Here is a 19,459-nt window from a genome sequence, read left to right as displayed (position 1 = left end):
GCTCTCGGCTCCCACAGAGCCAAGGGTAAAGGTAGTGGGGGCGGGGAGGAGGTGCCAGATCTCCGCCGGGCGGCGACAACAAGCAGCGAAAGCCTGTCTGCTTGCCTGCCTGCCTGCCAGCCGGCCTCTCTCCCTGCCTCCCCCCTTCTCTGGGTAGCTTTCCTAGCCCCGGGGCGGTTGTCTGGGCTTTAGCTGAGGGACACGGTTGTTGCTGGGGAGCACTCCTTGCCTCATCCCCAGCCTGGCGGGGCCCAGCCTGGTGCCGGCAGGCGGGGGGGAGGGGGAGAGGGAGGGGGAGCCTTTAAGCCCCAGCTGAGCCCGGGCCACCCCCTCCCTTTTACCTCCCTCCCTCCATCCCCCTCTCCCCTCCCCCGAGGGCAGGGGGCTGGACCGGCCGGGGCATGAGGCAGGTGGCCACTGGGTCAGGCACGGGGTGGTAGCCACGGTTTAGCCATGGCCAGGGCCAGCCCTGGCCGTAGCCCCCCTGCTGGGGACCCCGAGCGCCAGCAGCGATGGGACCTCCTTTTCGATGAGCTGGACAGCAACAAGGATGGCCGCGTGGACATTCATGAGCTGCGCCTAGGGCTGGCCCGGCTGGGCGCGAGGACCCCGGACAGCGCTGGCCAGGTAGGGCACTCCTGCGGGTGGGGGGCAGGTGGGCAAAAGGTCAGTGCATCCCGTTCTCAGGCGGGAAGGTCCTATAAGCCTACATAGTCACCCATGGGACACGTCCTCCATCTCTTCCCTCAGCCTGATATCTTCTCAGTGATTCTAGTCTGCCCCAGAAGCACCTGCCAGAGCACGGAATCACCCCCTGGTGATAACCATCCCCGGTCTAGCATTGGCCTGGTGGTGCCTAGTTCAACGGAACTTAGCACCAGGCAGAGCTCAACAGGATCTGGGGTCATCCCATCCACCTTCCCTTGTTTGGAATGTCCCTGCTGGTATCTCCCAAAGGTGGGAAGATCCTGAGTAGTGCCCCTCATGATCCCGGGCCTCTCCCAAACAGTACCTTCGCCCAGCCTGGAATTTCACAAGTCACTCCTCTTGGTTCTCATCAGAGTCAGGTATAGTCCTAGGCTACCTCTCTATCATTGCCCTCCCTAGCCTCTGATGGAATCCACTGGGTCAGGGGACGGAAAGCAAAGTGTGTATTAGTGTTAACGGATGGAAGGACTTGGCTCAGACAGTTAGTTGGCCCCAGGGGACTCACAGCAATACATCTGTGAACCAGAACCCACCAGCACCAACTGAGGGGAAGAAATGGTATCATACGAGCATTATATAGAGCCAGAAGAGTCTTTAGAGATATTCTAGTTCAGCCGTCTCATTTTACAGGGGCCCAGATGGAGGCCCAGAGAAGTATAAGGATTATCATTTTTAAGACCCAGGGACTTGTCCAAGGTCACACAAGTAATCAGTAGCCAGGTTGGAATTCGAACCTAGATCTTGACTCCAAATCCAGGGCTCTCTTCACCATATCATACAGCCTTTTCAAACTGGGTCAAATGTGGGGGGTGGGGAAACTTTTAGTGCCATCTAGAGACTGGTCTCCCTTGGGGTATGGACCTCTTCTTAAAGGCCTCCAGAGACCCTAGAATTTAGCTCTTTCTTTCCTCCTGTCCAGTAATCAACAGGCTACTGGAAGGTTACTGAGCTGGTCCCATCTAACAAGAACACAATTGGCTGGGGAAGCTGTGCCCACTTGGCTTTCTCTTTCTTGAGCCTTTTGGTCATGGGACTTACTGAGCCTGATGCCTGGAATGTAAACACAGAACTAGTTGAGGGTGGGGGTGGGGGGATGGGGTGTTGGTCCATCCTGCCTAGTTTGCATGCAGGCCAGTGTGTGTGTGTGTGTGTGTGTGTGTGTGTGTGTGTGTGTGTGTGTGTGTGTGTGTGTGTGATGTGTGTGTGTGGTGTGTGTGTGTGTCGTGTGTGGTGTGTGTGTGTGTGTGTGGTGTGTATGTGTGTGTATGTGTGTGTATGGTGTGTGTGTGTGTGTGTGTGTGTGTGTGTGTGTGTGTGTGTGTTGGAGATATGGGTCCAGTCCTGTCCTCTCTTCCTTCCTCCTCAGGAAAGGCTAAGGCAAAGGCAGGATCTCCCAGGAAGTACATCTTTCATGAGCTGGCCTTTATCCCTGTGTATCCTTAGAGTGGAACAGAGTAGTTCAAGGCCACCGAGCTAGCATCAGGTTGTTCAAGGATTGTTATCCTCATTCTGGAGGCCCTGAGACTTTTCCAAGGCTATTCTGGTAATAATTTGCAGAGCCAGGATTCAAACTCAGACCTTTTGCCTTGAAATCTTTTCTGTTACAACATATTGCTCCTCATTTCTACTCTCTCTGAGTCAATTTCCTCACGGACAAAATGGTATTACCTTCCTATAAGCACTTTGTAATCCCTGAACTACATGAGAAGTGAGAATGATTGTCATTTTAACTCAGGCCTGTTTCTGCCTCTCAGACTGAGAATCTATCCAGAGAGGGCTGGGGGACTTGAACACCTGAGTTTTGGCCCCCAGGAACTGGGAGAGGGCAGGCTAGGATATGCTAATCTTAGTCCTCCTCAATCTCTTCCCACCCCCAAGCGGAGGGAGGAGAAGGGTGGTCTGCTGTGCCAGCTGATGGCCCAGTTCCCAGTGACATTCTTCTGGCTCTTGAAGGAACAGGAGATGGTGGGAAAAGCATAGACTGAGAGTCAGAAAACTTGATCAATTTCTGGTTCTGCCATTTGCTATCTAGATGACCTTAGGAGGGTCATTTCCACATGGTGGACTCTTCTAAAAGGATTGGGTTGAATGAGATGATCTCTAAAATTGCTCTCATGTCTAAATCCTAATGATTTAAGGACAAGGCAAGAGAGATTCCTCTCTATGAGCCCCATGTTGACCATTTCCTTCCCCTACAAGCCCCATCCTGACTATCTCCTCCCCCTAACCCCAGGATATCCTACAGGAGGGAGACACAGACCAAGATGGGGGTCTGACCCTTGAAGAATTCACCCGCTACCTGCAGGAGCATGAGAGACGGCTGCTGCTCATGTTCCACAGCCTGGACCGGAACCAGGACGGTGCGGCCAAAACTGATCTGGGATAAGGATTCTAACGTGGGGGACTCTTCTCTGCGCCTATATCTTCTGCCCTAGCCAAAGCTTCAGGGGAGCCCTTGGTTGGGCTTAGGCAGGAGACAATCCAGGGTGACAGCCCTGGGGGGAGAGAAGAAGGGGGGTTGCTTCTTCCTGGTGACTCACAGACTATTTTGAGAACAGCCCTTGGGGCCCCTCCTTCCCTCCTTTCTTTATTCTCTCCCTCCTTTCCCAGAGGTTCCACCTACTTCTTTGCTTCCTGGGATGCCCCAGGCCCCAGTTCCTAGAGCTCATTAAATCCCACATTCCCCCTCAGTCATGACCCATGGCTCCCCTTCAGTCCCAGAATGTGAGAAGTAATGTGGTGGAATAGAAAGAACCTAGAGTTTTCCATCATGAAACTAGGTTCAAATCTTTTCTCACTCCCTAGGTGACCTTATCTTCTCTGGGCCTAGTTTCCTCATCTGTAATTGACTTCCAATGTCTCCCTTCGGCCCATATGTTTTGGTCCTCTGTTAGGAGTCCATCCTATGTTGACCATTTGCTTCCTATTCCATCCCAGCCTCTGGTCTCCTCGGTCCTCTCTCCTAGGTTCCCAATTTCATCCCAAGCTCCTGGGAAAAGAGGCTTCCTTTTTTCCTTCCTACTTTCTTTTATGGATCTCATCTCTTCCAACTCATCAGTCCCTACTTTCCCCTCACTCAAGATCAAGCAAATTCAATCCATGAAAACCTCTTTCCCCTATTACCCTCCCAGGCCATATAGATGCCTCAGAAATCCAACAAAGTTTCCAAGCCCTGGGTGTTTCCATCTCTTTGCAGCAAGCTGAAAAGATTCTGCACAGGTAAGTGTCCTAGGTATCCAGAACCTATGTCTACACTCCTACCCCCACCATCCTGAAGCCAAGTTTCTCCCCTCCCCCCAAAAAAACCCTGAACCTGTGTTGTTTTCTATACCTCCACCACCCTGGAGCAAGATGTCTCTTCCCCTACCCATACACATAGCCTGAACCCATGTGTCTGGGTCTCCCTTTAGCCTGAACCCAGGTGTCTGATCCCATCCCCAAGTACACACACACAATCTAGACCCAGGTGTCTACCCTGCAGCCTGAACCCTGGCATCCACCCCCTCCTCCCAATCCCCAGCCCTCCCTCCCTCCCTCCCTTCCCAGCATGGACCGTGATGGGACAATGACCATTGACTGGCAAGAATGGCGAGACCACTTCCTACTACAGCCCTTGGAGAACATGGAAGATGTATTGAAGTTCTGGAAGCACTCAACGGTGCGCCGGCTGGGGAAACAGGGTCATGGGTCTAGTCAACTAAAAGGAAAGGGTCAAGGCCATACCCTGGGAGGGGAAAATAGTGCTGTGAAAAGGGGAAAGACCAGAAACTGAAAAGTTAGATGCCCAGATTCCCAAAGAAAGAGAGGTCAAACAGGGTAACTAGAGCCCAGGGAAGGAGACATTCTAGGTCAGATTTCCCCTTTCCTCCCTCCCCCCACCTGTCCCCAAGGCTCCTCAGGACCTAATCCCCTTAGAGGATTTACCATTTTTTGTTTCCTTGGAGCATCAAGGAACAGAGTTCACAGGCACCAGAGCTCTCAAGCTGGCAAAACTTCCCAGGAAGGCCTGGGGATGTGAGGCCCCCTCCATACTTCCCTGCAACCTGGGGCAAGGTCAAGGATATCCCTGAGCAGGATCCCTGAGTGGGTTTCGGTCAAGGGATGGTGGTGGAGATTTGGTTGGGACTTGACAGTAAAACCTGGTATGGTCCTTTCATTAGGATCTGTCAGGCTGAAGTAGTCCCTGATAGGCTCAAGTGGGAACCCCTAGCTAGGATCCAAGAATGAGATTTTAGCAGATCCTTGAGTCAGATATCATGGGCAGTATTCAAGTGGACTCTGCTAGGTAGGAATTTTTACGTGATGGATCCCATGGGAAAGGAGATACTCCTTACCAGAATGACACACCTCAATTCCTTTTCCTACCCCTGGACAGGTCCTAGACATAGGTGAATGTCTAACAGTGCCAGATGAGTTCTCAGAACAGGAGAAGCTGTCAGGCATGTGGTGGAAACAGCTGGTGGCAGGAGCTGTGGCAGGGGCTGTGTCACGGACAGGCACAGCCCCACTTGACCGGCTAAAGGTTTTCATGCAGGTGAAGGCCAACCCTTCCCCTAATAAAGACCATCCTCAGCCAAAGTCATAGAATATCCTTTCTTCCCCTACCCTAATTCCCCAGCCATTAAGCATGAGTGCCTTAGATCCCAATCTTGGGTCCTGGGTCCAGAATCTTCTGGAGAGCCAGACCAGACCAGGAGACTCTAAAGTTGGCCCTGCCTTCCCCTTATCAGGTTCATGCTTCCAAGACCAATCAGCTGAATGTCCTAGGGGGGCTGCGGAACATGGTCAAAGAGGGTGGCATCCGCTCTCTGTGGCGAGGAAATGGCATCAATGTACTCAAGATCGCACCTGAGTCTGCCATCAAATTTATGGCCTATGAGCAGGTGGGTATAGATGCGGCAAGTGTGTGATTGCTGTGAGCAAGTATGTAGTTAGGCTGTGGGAATGTGACTAACATGGAGAAGCATGATATGGGCATGAGAAAATGTGATTGGCATGAGGGAAGAGGCATCTGTTCCCTTGCTTGCTGCCCCTTGGCAGATATTGTCTCTCCAGGAGCTGGGCAGGGAAAAAAAGAGGGAGGGCCCCTCCAAAGGGATGGTTGACACAGATGCCAGAATCTTGACAATCCCCTGTGAACACCTCAGATCAAGTGGGCCATTCGGGGGCAGCAGGAGACGCTGCGGGTGCAGGAACGCTTTGTGGCAGGGTCCTTGGCTGGGGCCACAGCCCAAACCATCATCTATCCCATGGAGGTGAGAGAGGCCAAGGCCAGGGAAAGGACTGGGCTTTTCACTAAGGAAGGCTACTCAAGGAGGCAAGACACCTCTAGTCACAGGATCCCTGGGAGGTCAGAGCAGCATTGGTAGGGAGGTCTGGGCGCCATCTTCCCTTCTGGAGTTTCTGTACTTGTTCAGGAGAGTAACAGCTTGAGCTGTGGCTACCACACAGCAACAGGGCACTAAGAGTAGTTGGTCTTCCAGAGTATCTCCTATAGCTTATTCCCAGGGATAACTCATTTGGGTGTGGTCATGCTGGGGTTACCTGTTTGAGAAAGTGACTGTGGCAGGCAGAACTTTAGGGGTAACCATTGGAAAGGGAGGAGGGGGGTGCCTAACTGCCTCAGGCTTGGCTGTTTTAGGATGTAGCTGGCTTGGAGAATCTGTCTTGCTTATTTATACCTATCCAGGGGTAGTTGTTTCCTATGTACCTATCCTGGGGTGACCATTTATCTAAGGGGGAGCTGTCCTATGTCAGTCCAGGGACACTTGTCGTGGGAGTACCTTCCTATGGGGTAGATTATCAGATTCCCTGTCTATTTGTTATAGAGAGATCTACTTTAAGGTAGCTGCCCTAGGATAGCTGTCCTGGGGCCTCATTGCAGGTGCTGAAAACACGACTAACCCTCCGCCAGACCGGCCAGTACAAAGGACTGCTGGATTGTGCACGCCAGATCCTAGAGCAGGAGGGACCCCGAGCCTTCTACAAGGGCTACCTGCCCAACGTCTTGGGCATTATCCCATATGCAGGAATTGACCTGGCTGTCTATGAGGTCAGTCAGTCCCTCTCCTCCATGGGGCTAAAATCCCTGGATACTCTCCTGGGCCTCCCCTCAGCCAAGGATCCACTCACTGTCCCCCTCAGGGCTCAATGCTGCCTCAATTTATCCTCCAGTAGCACAGGAAGACATAACTCCCAGGGAATGCCCATGAATTGGGCTGTAAAGGCGCTTTGAGAACCCCAGCTCTGGGTCCTCCTCCTCCAGACCCTAAAGAACAAATGGCTCCAGCAGGACAGCCACCACTCAGCTGACCCAGGGATCCTCATCCTCTTGGCCTGTGGCACCATTTCCAGCACCTGTGGCCAGATTGCCAGCTATCCCTTGGCTCTGGTCCGAACTCGGATGCAAGCTCAGGGTGAGTGAGGCCTGAAGGGAGGGAGGGAGGAAGATTGAGGAGAAAGGACTGAACACAGGACTCACCCCTCCTGGGGTCAGGGTTTACTTCTTGCCCCCCCCAGGGCCAGAAAACCACAGTTAGAATAGAAGAGCTATAGGTTAACCTCTCAGTCACATTTTGGAAGCCCTGGTGATGGAAAAGACAAGGTGGAAGGATGGGGTGGGAGAAGTCAATAGGTTCCTGGTTCTCCTGGAGGTGCATTGATCCTGACTATGACATATCATTCTGGTCTCTCCATTCTCCTTTCCTCACTCTGAGTGCTCCTGGTGTCCAAGAGTCAACAGGGTAAAAAAAACAAAATCCAATAGAATTTCTGGGGCTCCATAAGGCGGCCCAGGCAGGGCCAAAGGACAGCAGGGCTCTCAGAACTGCTGTATTCTACTTCCAGATGAGTAGCTGGTATTTGGGGATTGTCTGTGGGTTTATTTTCACTGTTGTTTGTGGGATTTGGGTTTGGGGGTTATCTATGTATTCCTAATTCCAGGTTCTCTAGTTCTGTGAAAACAGTTATTATGGGTTTGTGTTTTTAAGTTATCTGCTTATGCCTACACTTAGTGGTGCACCACCCTGAGGTTTCCTCTACTCAGAGCAATGTGTCCTTCCCATTTCTAACCTTTCCCTATAGGCATAACTCATGGAGGATTATTGAGGGCCAGACAGGAGCCTGACTGGTCCTGGGTCTATCTGTGGCTTTTGAGTCTTCTTGATGGGGTATCTGTCCCCCTGGGCCTAGCTGCTGCTCTGGATCTATTAGGTCCTGACTTGATTCTAACCTCCCTCCATCTAAGGCTACCTTCCCCATCCCCCAGTCCCAGATTCTGGCCCCAAGGAAGGTCAGGGAGGGGTCAGACCTGAACCTGTGAGCAGAATCTGACTGCTACCCTTACACTGCCTCTCCCAGCTTCCATCGAGGGTGCCCCTCAGCTCACCATGCTGGGCCTCTTCCGCCACATCCTTTCCCGAGAAGGGGTGTGGGGTCTGTACCGAGGCATCGCCCCTAACTTCATGAAAGTGATTCCAGCTGTCAGCATCTCCTATGTCGTCTATGAGAACATGAAACAGGCCCTAGGGGTTACAACCAGGTGAGGGACTGGGGGTTCCCCCCTTCCCCTCCCTGCTGGATCCTGTCCCTTCTCTTCTGGATCCTGGTGACCAACCCCCTGTGCCAGATTTCTTGGCTATTCCTGGAGCCTGCAACCAGTGGATCTACCCCTGCCTGGTCACTGACACTGGATCACTGGAGGAACCTATCCCAGGATCTGCTCTGCATGGCATTGGCACTGGATTCCCAACCTCTGGTGGAAATGGGAATAGTGGTGGTATTTCACCCCTACCTACCCACTGCACTGACTTGGGAATGACCTGTTCTCCTCCCTAACCCTTTCCCCATACCCCTACATTGCAGCACTGGGTCCCCAGTGGGCAGTGCAAATTCCCTGGACCTTTCTCCCTATCTCCTATCTTTCCTCCCCACTCCAGCCCCAAGGTAGTGACACTGTTGTGCTCTAACCCTGACCTTCCCCTGTCACCACAGACAGATCAGTCCAACACATCTGTGGGGGAGACACACTAGCCAATCCCAGCTGGAGGGAGGGGGCCCCCATGGGCCCAGGCAGAGACCCTCCAGGAACCCAGAGCTGAGGATGAACCTTCTGGTTTCTCTCATATCCTCTTTTCTTTCCCCTTTTCCCATTCCTCAGCCTCAGGTAGGAGATGAGTTTGAATAGGGCGGAAAAGGGACCCAGGACAGGGCTATGACTTCCGCTGAGCCATACTTAGGTCCATGCGCCTCCCTCCAGCATCCTCCAAACACACACATTCCAACTGTGCAGGAAGATAGAAAGAAGAGAGAAAGAAAGAAGTCTTAAAGTCACCTAACCCAGGTCTATTTTTCTATTGGGGTAAGGAACAACTCTTCTCCCAATACACACACACACACACACACACACACACACACACACACACATACACACACTCTGTCTCTCTCTCTTGTCTCTCTCTCTCTCTTTCTCTCCTACCGCTCCTTCCCTCCTTTCCTCCCTCCATACCCTCCCTCATCCCCTAGGTAATCTCTGCGTTGACTGCTTTTTATAGGTGGATTCTGAGGCTAGGGGAGGGGGTGAGGTCTGGGAATCAAGGTGTTTAAAAGTCTCCTTCTCCCTGTGAAAGCAGAGAATCTAGTACCTACGGAAAGACAGTATCAAGAGGTCCCTTTTCCCCTATTCATGCTCTTTCACTCCCCACTCCCCACCCCCAGTTTGTCTGCCTGTGTGTGCATCATTTCAAAGGGAAACAAATACATTTTTCTAAGTCCCCAGGGTCAGCCTGTGTGTGTTTTTATTTGGGAGGGGCCGGGGAGAGAGGGTTTCAGCACTGGCCTAGGAGAAACCCCTATCCCTGGGGCAGAATTGTAACTAGGAATTATTGTGCCTAAGGCAGCATCCTGGGCAGGAAAGAGGTTTGATAAGAGCAGAGGCGTGGCTCCTTGCCTCAAGTACAGTGGATGTGGGAAAAGAGATAGTCTTCCCCAAAGAGTCTAGACCACAGGTAGGGAACCTGCGGCCTGGAGGCCACATGTGGATTCAGTTCAAGGGCCACTCTTGAGGACCTAGAGGACCATATGTGGCCTCTACCAACCCTGCCCTAACACATAGCCCTGTAGCACAGCCTACTGCTCCTCGAGCCCAGAGCCTTTCTTCAACAAGAGGCTGGTAGTACATACTTGTGGGTGATGGCAGCCTCCCTCCTCCCCTTGCCTCCAAATGGGGACCTTTGAGCCAGTAAAGTAGTCACTCTATCTGCCCTCATTGTCAACAGATAGACTAAGGCTCAGAATCATGGGCTGGAGGACCCCGAGGGGCAGAAAGCACCATCCCCCAAGAAACTGGCATCCCAAGCCCCAGTTACCTTGCCCCAGTTGTTGTGTTCTGGAGCATAGATAAAAGGTAAGGGAGGCTTCCAGTCTACGCCTTTGGGAAGCCCATGGACGGGGGTGGTGTGTGGAACAGAGACATGGAAATGCCACAAAATGCTAGGAGAACACCATATAAACCATGGTAAACATATCCCTTGTTCTGCTTAGGCCACATTTACTCATCATTATGCAGCCCTGAACTATGAATCGGAGACTCAAAGAATGTCCTAGCTAGTAAGGATCTCAATGGTCATGCTTCCTCTAAGACGGGGAAACTGAGGGTCAGATTCAGAAAAGAATATCTTGAGGAAAGTCATACAGAGAGTTAGGAGCAAAGACTTAAACCCAGATCTTTGGATTTCAAGTGTAGTACTTTGCACTACTCTAGGAGATTAGATGGGTTTAAATCCCAGATTATGCTTTATAGTTGGGTGAAGTCAGATAAGCCTCTTTGACCCTCACCTGTTTCCTCACCTGTAAAATAAAGGGGTTGGATGAAACCAGAGGTTCTTAATCTATAGTTTGCAGACCCTTGGAGTCCTTGGATACATTTCAGAGGATTCATTAATTTGGCTTTTTTAAAAAAAAATTTGATTACTATTTTGATATGATTGGTTTTCTTTGTAACCCTATGCATTTTATGCATTTAAAAAGATGATTCTGAGAAGTCCTTAGGCTTTATCAGACTGACAGCCAAGGCTGGGAGGGGAGGGGAGATGGTGTTCCAGAACACATACACAAAGGCTAAGAACCTTTCTAGGTGCTCTCTAAAGGACTTTCTAGAAGTCAGTGGCATCTTACAGTGTAAGTGGTGCCAAGCTTTGAGTCAGGAAATAGAAGTTCAAGTTCAAATTGTCATTTGACTTTTACTAACTGTGTGAATCTGGGCCAATCTGGGCAAGTCACTCACCTTCCCTAAGCCTCAGTTTCTTCTGTAAAATGGGGATAATAGTACCTAGAGCACCTACTTCCCATGATCATAATGAGGAAAGTGCTTTGTAAATCTTAAAGCACTAAATCTGAACTATAATTAACAATGTATGCCCCATTTTAAAGGGAAAGGAATAACATTTATAATCACCTGGGCTGGCCCAAGAGGCTTATAGAATTTTAATAATACAATTTATTGAAGATTGTTAAATATTAGTAACAAAAATAATAGTGAAGTTGGATGGACTTTTTTCTAAGGGCCTTTCCACCTCAAATATTCTATAGGCCTGCGACTTTGGGGAACTTCGCTCCCCCAAGTTAGATGCCACTCCAGTCCCCAGGGTAACAGTGTTGATGACTTCATCAATGATTCTGTGACATCATGCCTTCTCCCCAACAAGTGGGCCAAGGTTCCAAGGAGCCCCTCATTTCCTGTGCTTCAGAGGAGAGGCCAAGTATCAGGGAACCAAAGTCCTAGAAGGAAAATCATTGTCCCAAGATTCTCCTTCCTACCATGGACACCCATGACAGGGATCCCAACTCTTATATCCAGAGCTTTGGGCCCCACCCCTACCATCACCAGGAGAAACAGCAGGTAACCTCACAGGGCCAAGTCCAGATGGGGAATCTCCAAGGCCCCCATTCCCAAAGGTCACATTGCCCACACCCTCTCCATAGACATCTTCTAGGAACAAACAGTGTCCTGGCTAGGTTCCATGGGGGAAGGAAGGAACTCATGGGATGGCACAGAGTTGGGAGAAGATGACAAAGCAGGGATCAGGGCCAGGTTTTACGTCTCACTCCAAAAATGCATCCTAGAAGAGGCAGTCATTGAAGAGATAACCAATCAGAGTCCTCTCAGCCCCAGTGATTAAAGATTGGGGGGGCAATTTTTTGTGGGTTGGGGTATTGATCCAGTTTATGAAGACTCTGAGACTTGGTCCAACCAGGTGCTGGACACTGGTGAACACCTGATGGTCCCTGTAGAAGTACTGCGGGAGACCAACAAAGCAGTCTGGTGGAAGTTCCTGGTCTCAGGTGCTGTGGCTGGTGCTGTGTCACGTACTGGGACAGCCCCACTGGACAGGGCTAAAGTCTTCATGCAGGTATGAACAGGCCAGGGATACATACAGGGACTGGTCTGGGGACAAGGCTGGAGGGATGAAGACAGAACAGAGATGTGGAAGGGATTGGTGATGAAGGGTGGGCATGAGAATTGATCGGGGATGGGGATGGACGTGGGGATGGCCAGAGACTGAGCATAGGGATGGGGACATCCTCTCCCTGTGTACCTAGGTCTATGCCTCCAAAACAAACATCATGAATTTGCTGGGGGGCATGCGGAGCATGATCCAAGAAGGTGGAATCCGCTCCCTGTGGCGGGGAAATGGCATTAATGTGCTCAAGATTGCCCCTGAGTACGCCATCAAGTTCTCTGTCTTTGAGCAGGTGGGAGCTGAGGCTGGTCCCACATCCCCTCTCAAGAGCTGGACTGGGCCCTCCCTTTTGCACAGACCCTGAGCTACATTTTCACCTGTTCTAGACCCCAGATCTGCACCTGAGCCAGGTTCTGACCTTCACTGTCAATTTTATTTTTATGCTAACTCTCACCTTGTTTCTGACCCAGGGCTCAGTCACTCACCCTCACCCTCATGTGTATGCTGTCTTCTTCACTCAACCTCAACTCTGATTCTGACCCTACTCCTACAGCCCTCTTTCTAATGGCCCTCCGAGTGCCCACCCTTTTTATCATCCTCTGTCCAATAGTACCCACAACCTGTCCATTTCACCTGGGGTCCCCTTCTACTATTTCTTCTGTTCAGCCTTTTGGTGGGGTTAAAGGAGCAGGATGTTACAAGGATAGCTCTGATGGTTTGGGAGGTTAGGAAAAGAATTTGGGAGAGGGAATACTGGGAAGGAATTGGGAGGTTTGTGGCTAGGGATAGAATTATTGGCTCTTCTCTTGCCCCCTCCTCCCCTGTCACATCCTCACTTTTCACAGTGTAAGACTTCTTTCTGCAACCAGAAAAATCCACAGCCCTTTCATGAAAGAATACTGGCTAGCTCCCTGGCGGTGGCCATCTCGCAGACTCTCATCAACCCCATGGAGGTCAGCTCCTAATCCATGGTTACCTCTATCTCATTAGGCAGGATGGGCCTGGCTGGGGGACAGAATACCTGGGACCCATTCCCCTCAGAGTCTTTCAGACTAGGTCAGTTTCTCTGGGGCTTTGCCTGACAGAGCTGGAGGTCAGAATATCCAACCCTCTCTGTTCCCCCAGGACATTCTCCAGACCCAAGCACCTCATAGAATCATGAGATTTAGAGCTGGAAAAAACATTAGAAACCAACTAGTCCAACCTCAATATTTTACAGATGAGTAAACTGAGGGCCAGCAAGATGAAGGGATTTGCCCAGAATAACACAGCTGGTAAGTAGTAGAGCATGAATTCGAACCCAGATACTCTGACTCCAACTCTAGGTATTGAAGACGCGGCTGATGCTTCGACGGACGGGCCAGTACAACGGACTACTGGATTGTGCATGCCAGATCCTAGGGCGTGAGGGAGCCCGAGCCTTCTATCGGGGCTACTTGCCCAACATGCTGGGCATTATGCCCTATGCCTGCACCGACTTGGCTGTCTATGAGGTCGGGGATCCCAGGGCACGGGCTGCCCTGGGTCTCCCAATGATGGGACAGAGGATCACTAAGGGAATGGGATTGCAGTGAAGAGATGGGGGTTCACTGAGGGCAAGGGGAGGGGAGCTCAAGGACACAGAAATCTTTTGACCCAACACTACTCCCTCTACTTTTTTCCTCCTTATAGTCACTCAAGTGGGTCTGGCTCTACTTAGGGTTTGAGTCAAATAATCCCAGTGGGATGGCCAGCCTGTTGTCCACCACACTGTCCAGCACCTGTGGCCAGATGGCCAGCTACCCCCTGACGCTGGTGCGGACAAGGATGCAGGCCCAAGGTAAAACATTCTCTAGTTTGATCTCTATATCCCCACCATTAAAATACCCACTTTTTCAAAATTCCATTGTGCACCAGAGACCCAAAACATCTGTGTTGTAGAAAGGGACTTGAGATCCCTCCAGTGTCAGAAGGATATTGGGGGTCCAGAATAACAGAACTGTGGAAGGGATGGCTAGAAAAAACCTATTGGACTTCCAAAGGAGATCAGAGAGGAAACACTTGAGGGTGGGAGATTAGATTACTTTCATTTCTCCCTTGCTGTGGATTGGCCACCTCTTGGGGCCCTGCTAATCAAATCCCATTTTCACTTGTTCCGTTGGTGAGGGACAGAGAAAGGAACTCTGACTGTACTTGAATTTTTGCTGTGATACTGATCCTACCCCTTCCCCTATACTTCACAGACACTGTGGAGGGCTCAAATCCCACCATGCGACGTGTCTTTGGAAAGATCCTAGCTCAGCAGGGCATGCCTGGCCTGTACCGGGGGGTGACCCCCACCCTCCTGAAGGTGCTGCCAGCAGTGGGCATCAGCTATGTGGTGTACGAAGCCATGAAGAGTGCTCTGGGGGTGGCTAAGTAGCCTTCCCTCTTGTCTGGAGAACTAGAGGGCCCGAGACCCCCCCAGCAGGGGCTGGGGAAGATTTCAAGGTACAAGGCCCCCCACCCAAGGAGCCTGGCAGAGTCAGGCCAAGGAGATGCTACGCATATAAGATTGGCTCAGAGCCCTTTCCAATGCTCTTAGACCCAGAGTGGGAAAGGTGAGGAGGACTCTAGAGTGAGTCCTGTTTCCCAAATCTTCCCCGGAGGCTAGATGGGGTTTCCCCAGGCCCAGATTCAGATTTGGAGAAGACAGTGAAAGTGGCGATAAAGGAGTAAAGTTATCCATTGTGTGGCATCTGTGTATGTGGATGAGATATGTGGAGTATGGGCCAAGTGTACCTGAACTGTAGGAGAGAAACCGGTGATCCAAGACAGCTGTGGGACAATATTGGAAACTGGTCCACTGTGCTATGGGAAGAAAACTGGTGGCTGAGGACAGTTGGACTACAAAAGGGACACTGGGATCCAGGTTACCTGGAACTTGCAAGTGAAAATGGAGCCCAGAACACTTGGGTTGTGGGAGGGGAGCTGGAGGTCCAAGTCATAGCATCTCATTTCCATTTTCAGCAGGGTTTCTAAAACTCATATATCAGCACAATTCTGTATTGATATTCTACCTAGTTTTTTAGCAAAGCATTGGGCAAAGTGTCTCATTCTATTTTTGTGGGAAAGATGGAGAAGCATGGGCTTGTAAAGATTTATGTATTCAGAAATAGGCTGAATGATTGAAAACCAAGAGGAATTATTAATGGTTCAATGTGAGTTTGGAAGGCAGTCTCCAATAGACTAGGGATCTATGCTGTTAAACATTTTTTTATCAATGACTTGGGTAAAGAGATGATACAAAGGTGCTTAGGCATAGCTAACACTGGATGACAGAATTGGGATTCAAAAAATGCCCAACAGTCTAAAACTTTAACCCTAATTTAATAAGATGAAATTTAATAGGTAACAATGAAAACCTAGAAGTCTTATATTTGGGAATGTTGGGGACACACTCTTAGGTATTGTAGGAACCAAGCACTTCCTGAGGCAACCCATTCCAACCTTGGTTAGCTTCATTGTTAGGAAGTTTTCCTGACAATCTGCCTAAATCTAGCCTCTACAGCACTTGTTCTTTGCTCCTAATTTGGTCCTCTGGGGCCAGATAAAACAAACATAATCCTGCTTCTAGATATGACAACCCTCTACATATTTTAAGATAGCTTTCATATTCCCCCTTCCACCTCTCCCCTGAGATTTCTCAGGCTAAGCGTCCTCAGTTCCTTCAACTGATGGTCATATGTCAAGGACTCAAGATGCTTGACCATTTGAGTCATACTTCTCTGGATGCACTCCAGTTAATTGATAAATTGATAAAAGTCCTTAAAAAATGTTGCCCAGACCTCGACACAGATTAAGTCTGACAAAGACAGAATATGGTAGGGTTATCACTTCCCTTTTCCTGGATGATATGTTTCTCTATTCAGCCGGAAAATTGAATCAACTTTTTTGACTGACACATCAGACATATTGAGCTTTTGGTCCAGTAAGTTCTTTGGTTCTTTTCCAGAACATTTGCTGTCTAATCATAAATTCCCTATCTTATACTTGTAAAGCTAATTGAAGTGGGATGGGAGAAGAAAGTGCAAGGCTTTACATTTATCCCTATTAAGTTTCATCTTAATAGATTCAGCCCAATATTTGTGCTTGTCAAGGCACTGTTATCTAGTATGGTAATCTTCCTTCCCAGTTTTATGTCATTTGCAAATTTGATGAGCCTACCATCTATTCATTTAGCAAAGTCATCAATAAAAAAGGTTAACCAGAAACAGGGCCAAACACAGAGCCCTGGGATTCTCTACTGAAGACCTTTGCCACTCTGATGTGAACGGTGAACAATTAAGTGAGTCTAGCCATCCAACCAGTTCTAAATCTTTCTGATTGTATAATCATCTAGTCCACTTCTCTCTGTCTTCTCAAAAATAGTATGAGGATCTTTATTTTTAAAAAAAATCCATCAAAATCTAGATAAATTATTACCACAGCATTTTACTCATTTAGTAATCCTGTCAAAAAAAAAAAGTGAGATTTGTCTGGCACAACCTATGCTTGATGAAGCCAGGCTGGCTCTTTGTAATCACTGTTTCCATTTCCAGATGTTCGCTAACCATCTCTTTAACGATGCATTGTAGAACTTTCCCAGGAATTGAAGTCAAGCTCACTGACCTGTAGTTTTTGAGACTCTATTCACCTCTCCCTTCCTCCCTCCCTTTCTTCCTCCCTCCCTCCCTCCCCCCCCACAAGTCAGGATGTCTATTCTTCTGTAATTTCCAGATACCTCTCTTATTTTCCATCATTTTTCAAATATATTTGAGAGTCTTTTAGTAATCAAAAATGCCAATCCTTTCTGGACCCAGGAAAATAGTTCATCTGGGCTGGATGACTGAAGCTCATTGAATTCATTTTTGTAATCCTTGAATCAAAGTGTGTCTTGCTGTCTCCTTATCTCGTATTTCCTTATTAGTTTGCTCTTCCAGCACATAAATAATTCTCTGCACAGAAAACAATTAAAATAAGTTAAGCAGCTCTGCACTCTTTAGTAAATTACCATTATTAAATTACCATTTACCATTTGGTAAATTATCCACCCCAAACAAAGGTCCATCCCCTCTTTTATCTTTTTCTCCCAGTAGAGCTAGAAAACAACAAAATCTTGGTAGGTTACTTAATGGATAAAGAGTTGGGCTTAGAATCAGGAAAACCAGCCTCAAATATTTACTTCCAGGGCAAGCCACTCAACCAACCTCTGTTCACCTCAGTTTCCTTAACTGTAAAATAGAGATGAAAACATAAAAAGCATCTACCTCACAGGGCTGTTGTCAGGATCAAATGAGAATATCTGTTTTAAAAGTGTTCAGCACTATGGTCAGCGCATATTAGGTGTTATATAAATGCTTAGTCCTTCTTTTTCATAGTCTTTGACTTCTGTCACCAGCTTCAACTCACTCTGAACTGTAGTGTTCCTGATACCATTTTTGCAGGTCTGTGCTATGTTCCTCTAGTCACCTTTTGTTACCTGATCTTGTTTCTATGTTCTGTACACATCTTTTAAAAATCTAAGTTGATGATTCAACCAGTCTGTAGAGCAATTTGGAATTGTGCCCAAAGACCTATAAAATCATGCATACCCTTTGACCTAGCAATGCTACTACTCAGTCTTTGTGCTAAAAGAGATAAAAAACAAAAAAGAGAAAGAAATCTATATGTACAAAAATGTTTGCAGTAGCTTTTTTCTGGTGGCAAAGAATTGGAAATTGAGGAGGTGCCCATAAATTGGGGAATGGCTGAACAAGAAATGGCATATGATTGTGATGGAATACTATTGTGCTATATGAAATTATAAACAAGATTCTCTCAGAAAAACCTGAACTTACATGAACTGATGCAGAGTGAAGTGAGCAGAACCGGGAGAATATTATATGCAGTAACAGCAGTATTGTAAGATGATCAAATGTGAATAACTTAGCTATTCTCAGCAATGTAATGATCCAAGACAACTCTGAAAGAAGTGTGATGAAAAATGCTATCCATCCCCAGAGAAAAAACTGAATACAAATCAAAGTATACGTTTTTAATTTATTTTTCTTGGGGTTTTTTTGGAGGGAGGAAAGGTCTATGTTTTCTTTTACAACATGGCTAATATGGAAATATGTTTTGTGTGACTATACATGCATATGTACACCTATATCAAATTGCTTGCCTTCTCAATGAAGGGGATGGGGATGGAGGAAGAGAAGTTGGAGCTCAAAATTTTAAAAATGAATGTTGAAAATTGTCTTTACATGTAATTGAGGGGGGAAATAAGATAAAGGAAAAAAGTAAAACTCTAAGTCAGTTGGAGAGCTTCTTAGTCTCTTCATAAAAATCTTACTCTACATAGTGTGAATGTCCTCATATTGGCCTAGTTTGAGAGGATAATGGATTGAGCCATGTGCTGTCTTGCAACTGGGATCTACCCTTGGATTTAAACGAGAGTAGAAACATATATAGACATATAGAAATAGATGGAGAGAAGCAAAGCTAAGAGATATAAATAGGAGAGAGGCTAGACAAAGAGATATTGATTTGGGTCCCTAGAAGAGAAGCCTGTGCTCCTGTGAGGTTCCTTCCAGGAAACCATGTGGTCTAAGAGGGGAGGAAACCCAATGATCTCGGAGATAGCAGCCATTAGAGACAGAAGGAGAACAGCAAGTTTCTGGGTCAAGCCAGGAGCTAAAGGAGGTGAACTGAGGGTGTTAAGAGTGATGGAACAATTCCTGAAAGAACAGAGGAATTTCATGAGCAAATGTACAGAGGAGAAAAGGTGGTCCTGGACCAAGTAGGAGCCAGCATCACAGCTTAAGAAGAGCCAGATCCACCACTACCATGTGGAAGAGAAAACCCAGACCTTACCCTCCACTAGTCCTGTTTGATATGTGAACTGTGCATGTCCAGAGAAAAGGAATTGGCTTTCTATTGACCCCATGCTTTACCTTTCAGGGGAATCCCCACACAGGATAGAGGTACAAGTCCTAAAGTCCCTAGGGGGGAGGGAGTGGCCTACAAAAGGGCTTTGGGACTAGATACAAACACTTTTTATTTTGTCTTTTTAAAAAAATAAAGTTGTCCTGTATTTAGTATATCGTTAGCCTGAGTGCTTACATGAGAGCTGAGAGGATATATTCTTTTTTTCCTTTTATATAGACACCTAGATGGATGCCAAATTCTTATGTTTCCAAAGGAAACTCTGGGTGGGGGCCCTAGCTAAAGAGAGTATTACATGTTCAAAAAAAAGCCCATAAAATTAAACCTAGTCTATGCAAAACCAGTAATATGGTTCTAGAATGATG

The 19,459-nt window shown here is 48.2% G+C and overlaps 2 protein-coding genes across 4 annotated transcripts; both read left to right on the top strand.

Annotated features, from left to right (window-relative positions):
- Positions 1–28: 28 nt before the first annotated feature.
- SLC25A23 (solute carrier family 25 member 23) lies at positions 29–9,484 on the top strand. 3 transcript variants are annotated; one of them, XM_072602011.1, is made up of 10 exons: positions 36–627; positions 2,942–3,068; positions 3,840–3,927; positions 4,255–4,366; positions 5,084–5,242; positions 5,439–5,591; positions 5,856–5,963; positions 6,593–6,760; positions 6,974–7,124; positions 8,068–9,484. In XM_072602011.1, the coding sequence occupies exons 1-10, from the start codon at positions 454–456 to the stop codon at positions 8,250–8,252; spliced, it is 1,425 nt and encodes a 474-aa protein (XP_072458112.1). In that variant the 5' UTR covers positions 36–453; the 3' UTR covers positions 8,253–9,484. The 3 variants fall into 3 exon arrangements, with proteins under 3 accessions (XP_072458114.1, XP_072458112.1, XP_072458115.1); XM_072602013.1 differs by lacking the exon at positions 5,856–5,963 and having other exon boundaries at positions 29–627; XM_072602014.1 differs by lacking the exons at positions 36–627; positions 2,942–3,068 and having other exon boundaries at positions 3,842–3,927; positions 4,229–4,366.
- A 1,334-nt stretch (positions 9,485–10,818) lies between these two features.
- Positions 10,819–19,183, top strand: SLC25A41 (solute carrier family 25 member 41). The gene is made up of 7 exons (XM_072602016.1): positions 10,819–11,605; positions 11,961–12,116; positions 12,307–12,459; positions 13,013–13,120; positions 13,493–13,660; positions 13,839–13,986; positions 14,390–19,183. Exons 1-7 carry the CDS (start codon positions 11,525–11,527, stop codon positions 14,566–14,568), a joined length of 993 nt encoding a protein of 330 aa, XP_072458117.1. The 5' UTR covers positions 10,819–11,524; the 3' UTR covers positions 14,569–19,183.
- The last annotated feature ends 276 nt before the right edge of the window (positions 19,184–19,459 follow it).

Source organism: Notamacropus eugenii, chromosome 4 (genome assembly GCF_028372415.1).
Source record: "Notamacropus eugenii isolate mMacEug1 chromosome 4, mMacEug1.pri_v2, whole genome shotgun sequence".
Classification (NCBI taxonomy): Eukaryota; Metazoa; Chordata; class Mammalia; order Diprotodontia; family Macropodidae; genus Notamacropus; species Notamacropus eugenii.
The sequence above is the reverse complement of the archived record's forward strand: the minus strand, read 5'-3'. Positions and strand labels throughout refer to the sequence as shown.

Coding starts and splice junctions, on each gene's coding strand:
- SLC25A23 (XM_072602011.1), top strand. CDS start 454: ATGGCCAGGGCCAGCCCTGGCCGTAGCCCCCCTGCTGGGGACCCCGAG. Junction 628..2,941: donor CCCCGGACAGCGCTGGCCAG/GTAGGGCACTCC, acceptor CCCTAACCCCAG/GATATCCTACAGGAGGGAGA. Junction 6,761..6,973: donor TTGACCTGGCTGTCTATGAG/GTCAGTCAGTCC, acceptor CTCCTCCTCCAG/ACCCTAAAGAACAAATGGCT.
- SLC25A41 (XM_072602016.1), top strand. CDS start 11,525: ATGGACACCCATGACAGGGATCCCAACTCTTATATCCAGAGCTTTGGG. Junction 12,117..12,306: donor GGGCTAAAGTCTTCATGCAG/GTATGAACAGGC, acceptor CTGTGTACCTAG/GTCTATGCCTCCAAAACAAA. Junction 13,661..13,838: donor CCGACTTGGCTGTCTATGAG/GTCGGGGATCCC, acceptor TCCTCCTTATAG/TCACTCAAGTGGGTCTGGCT.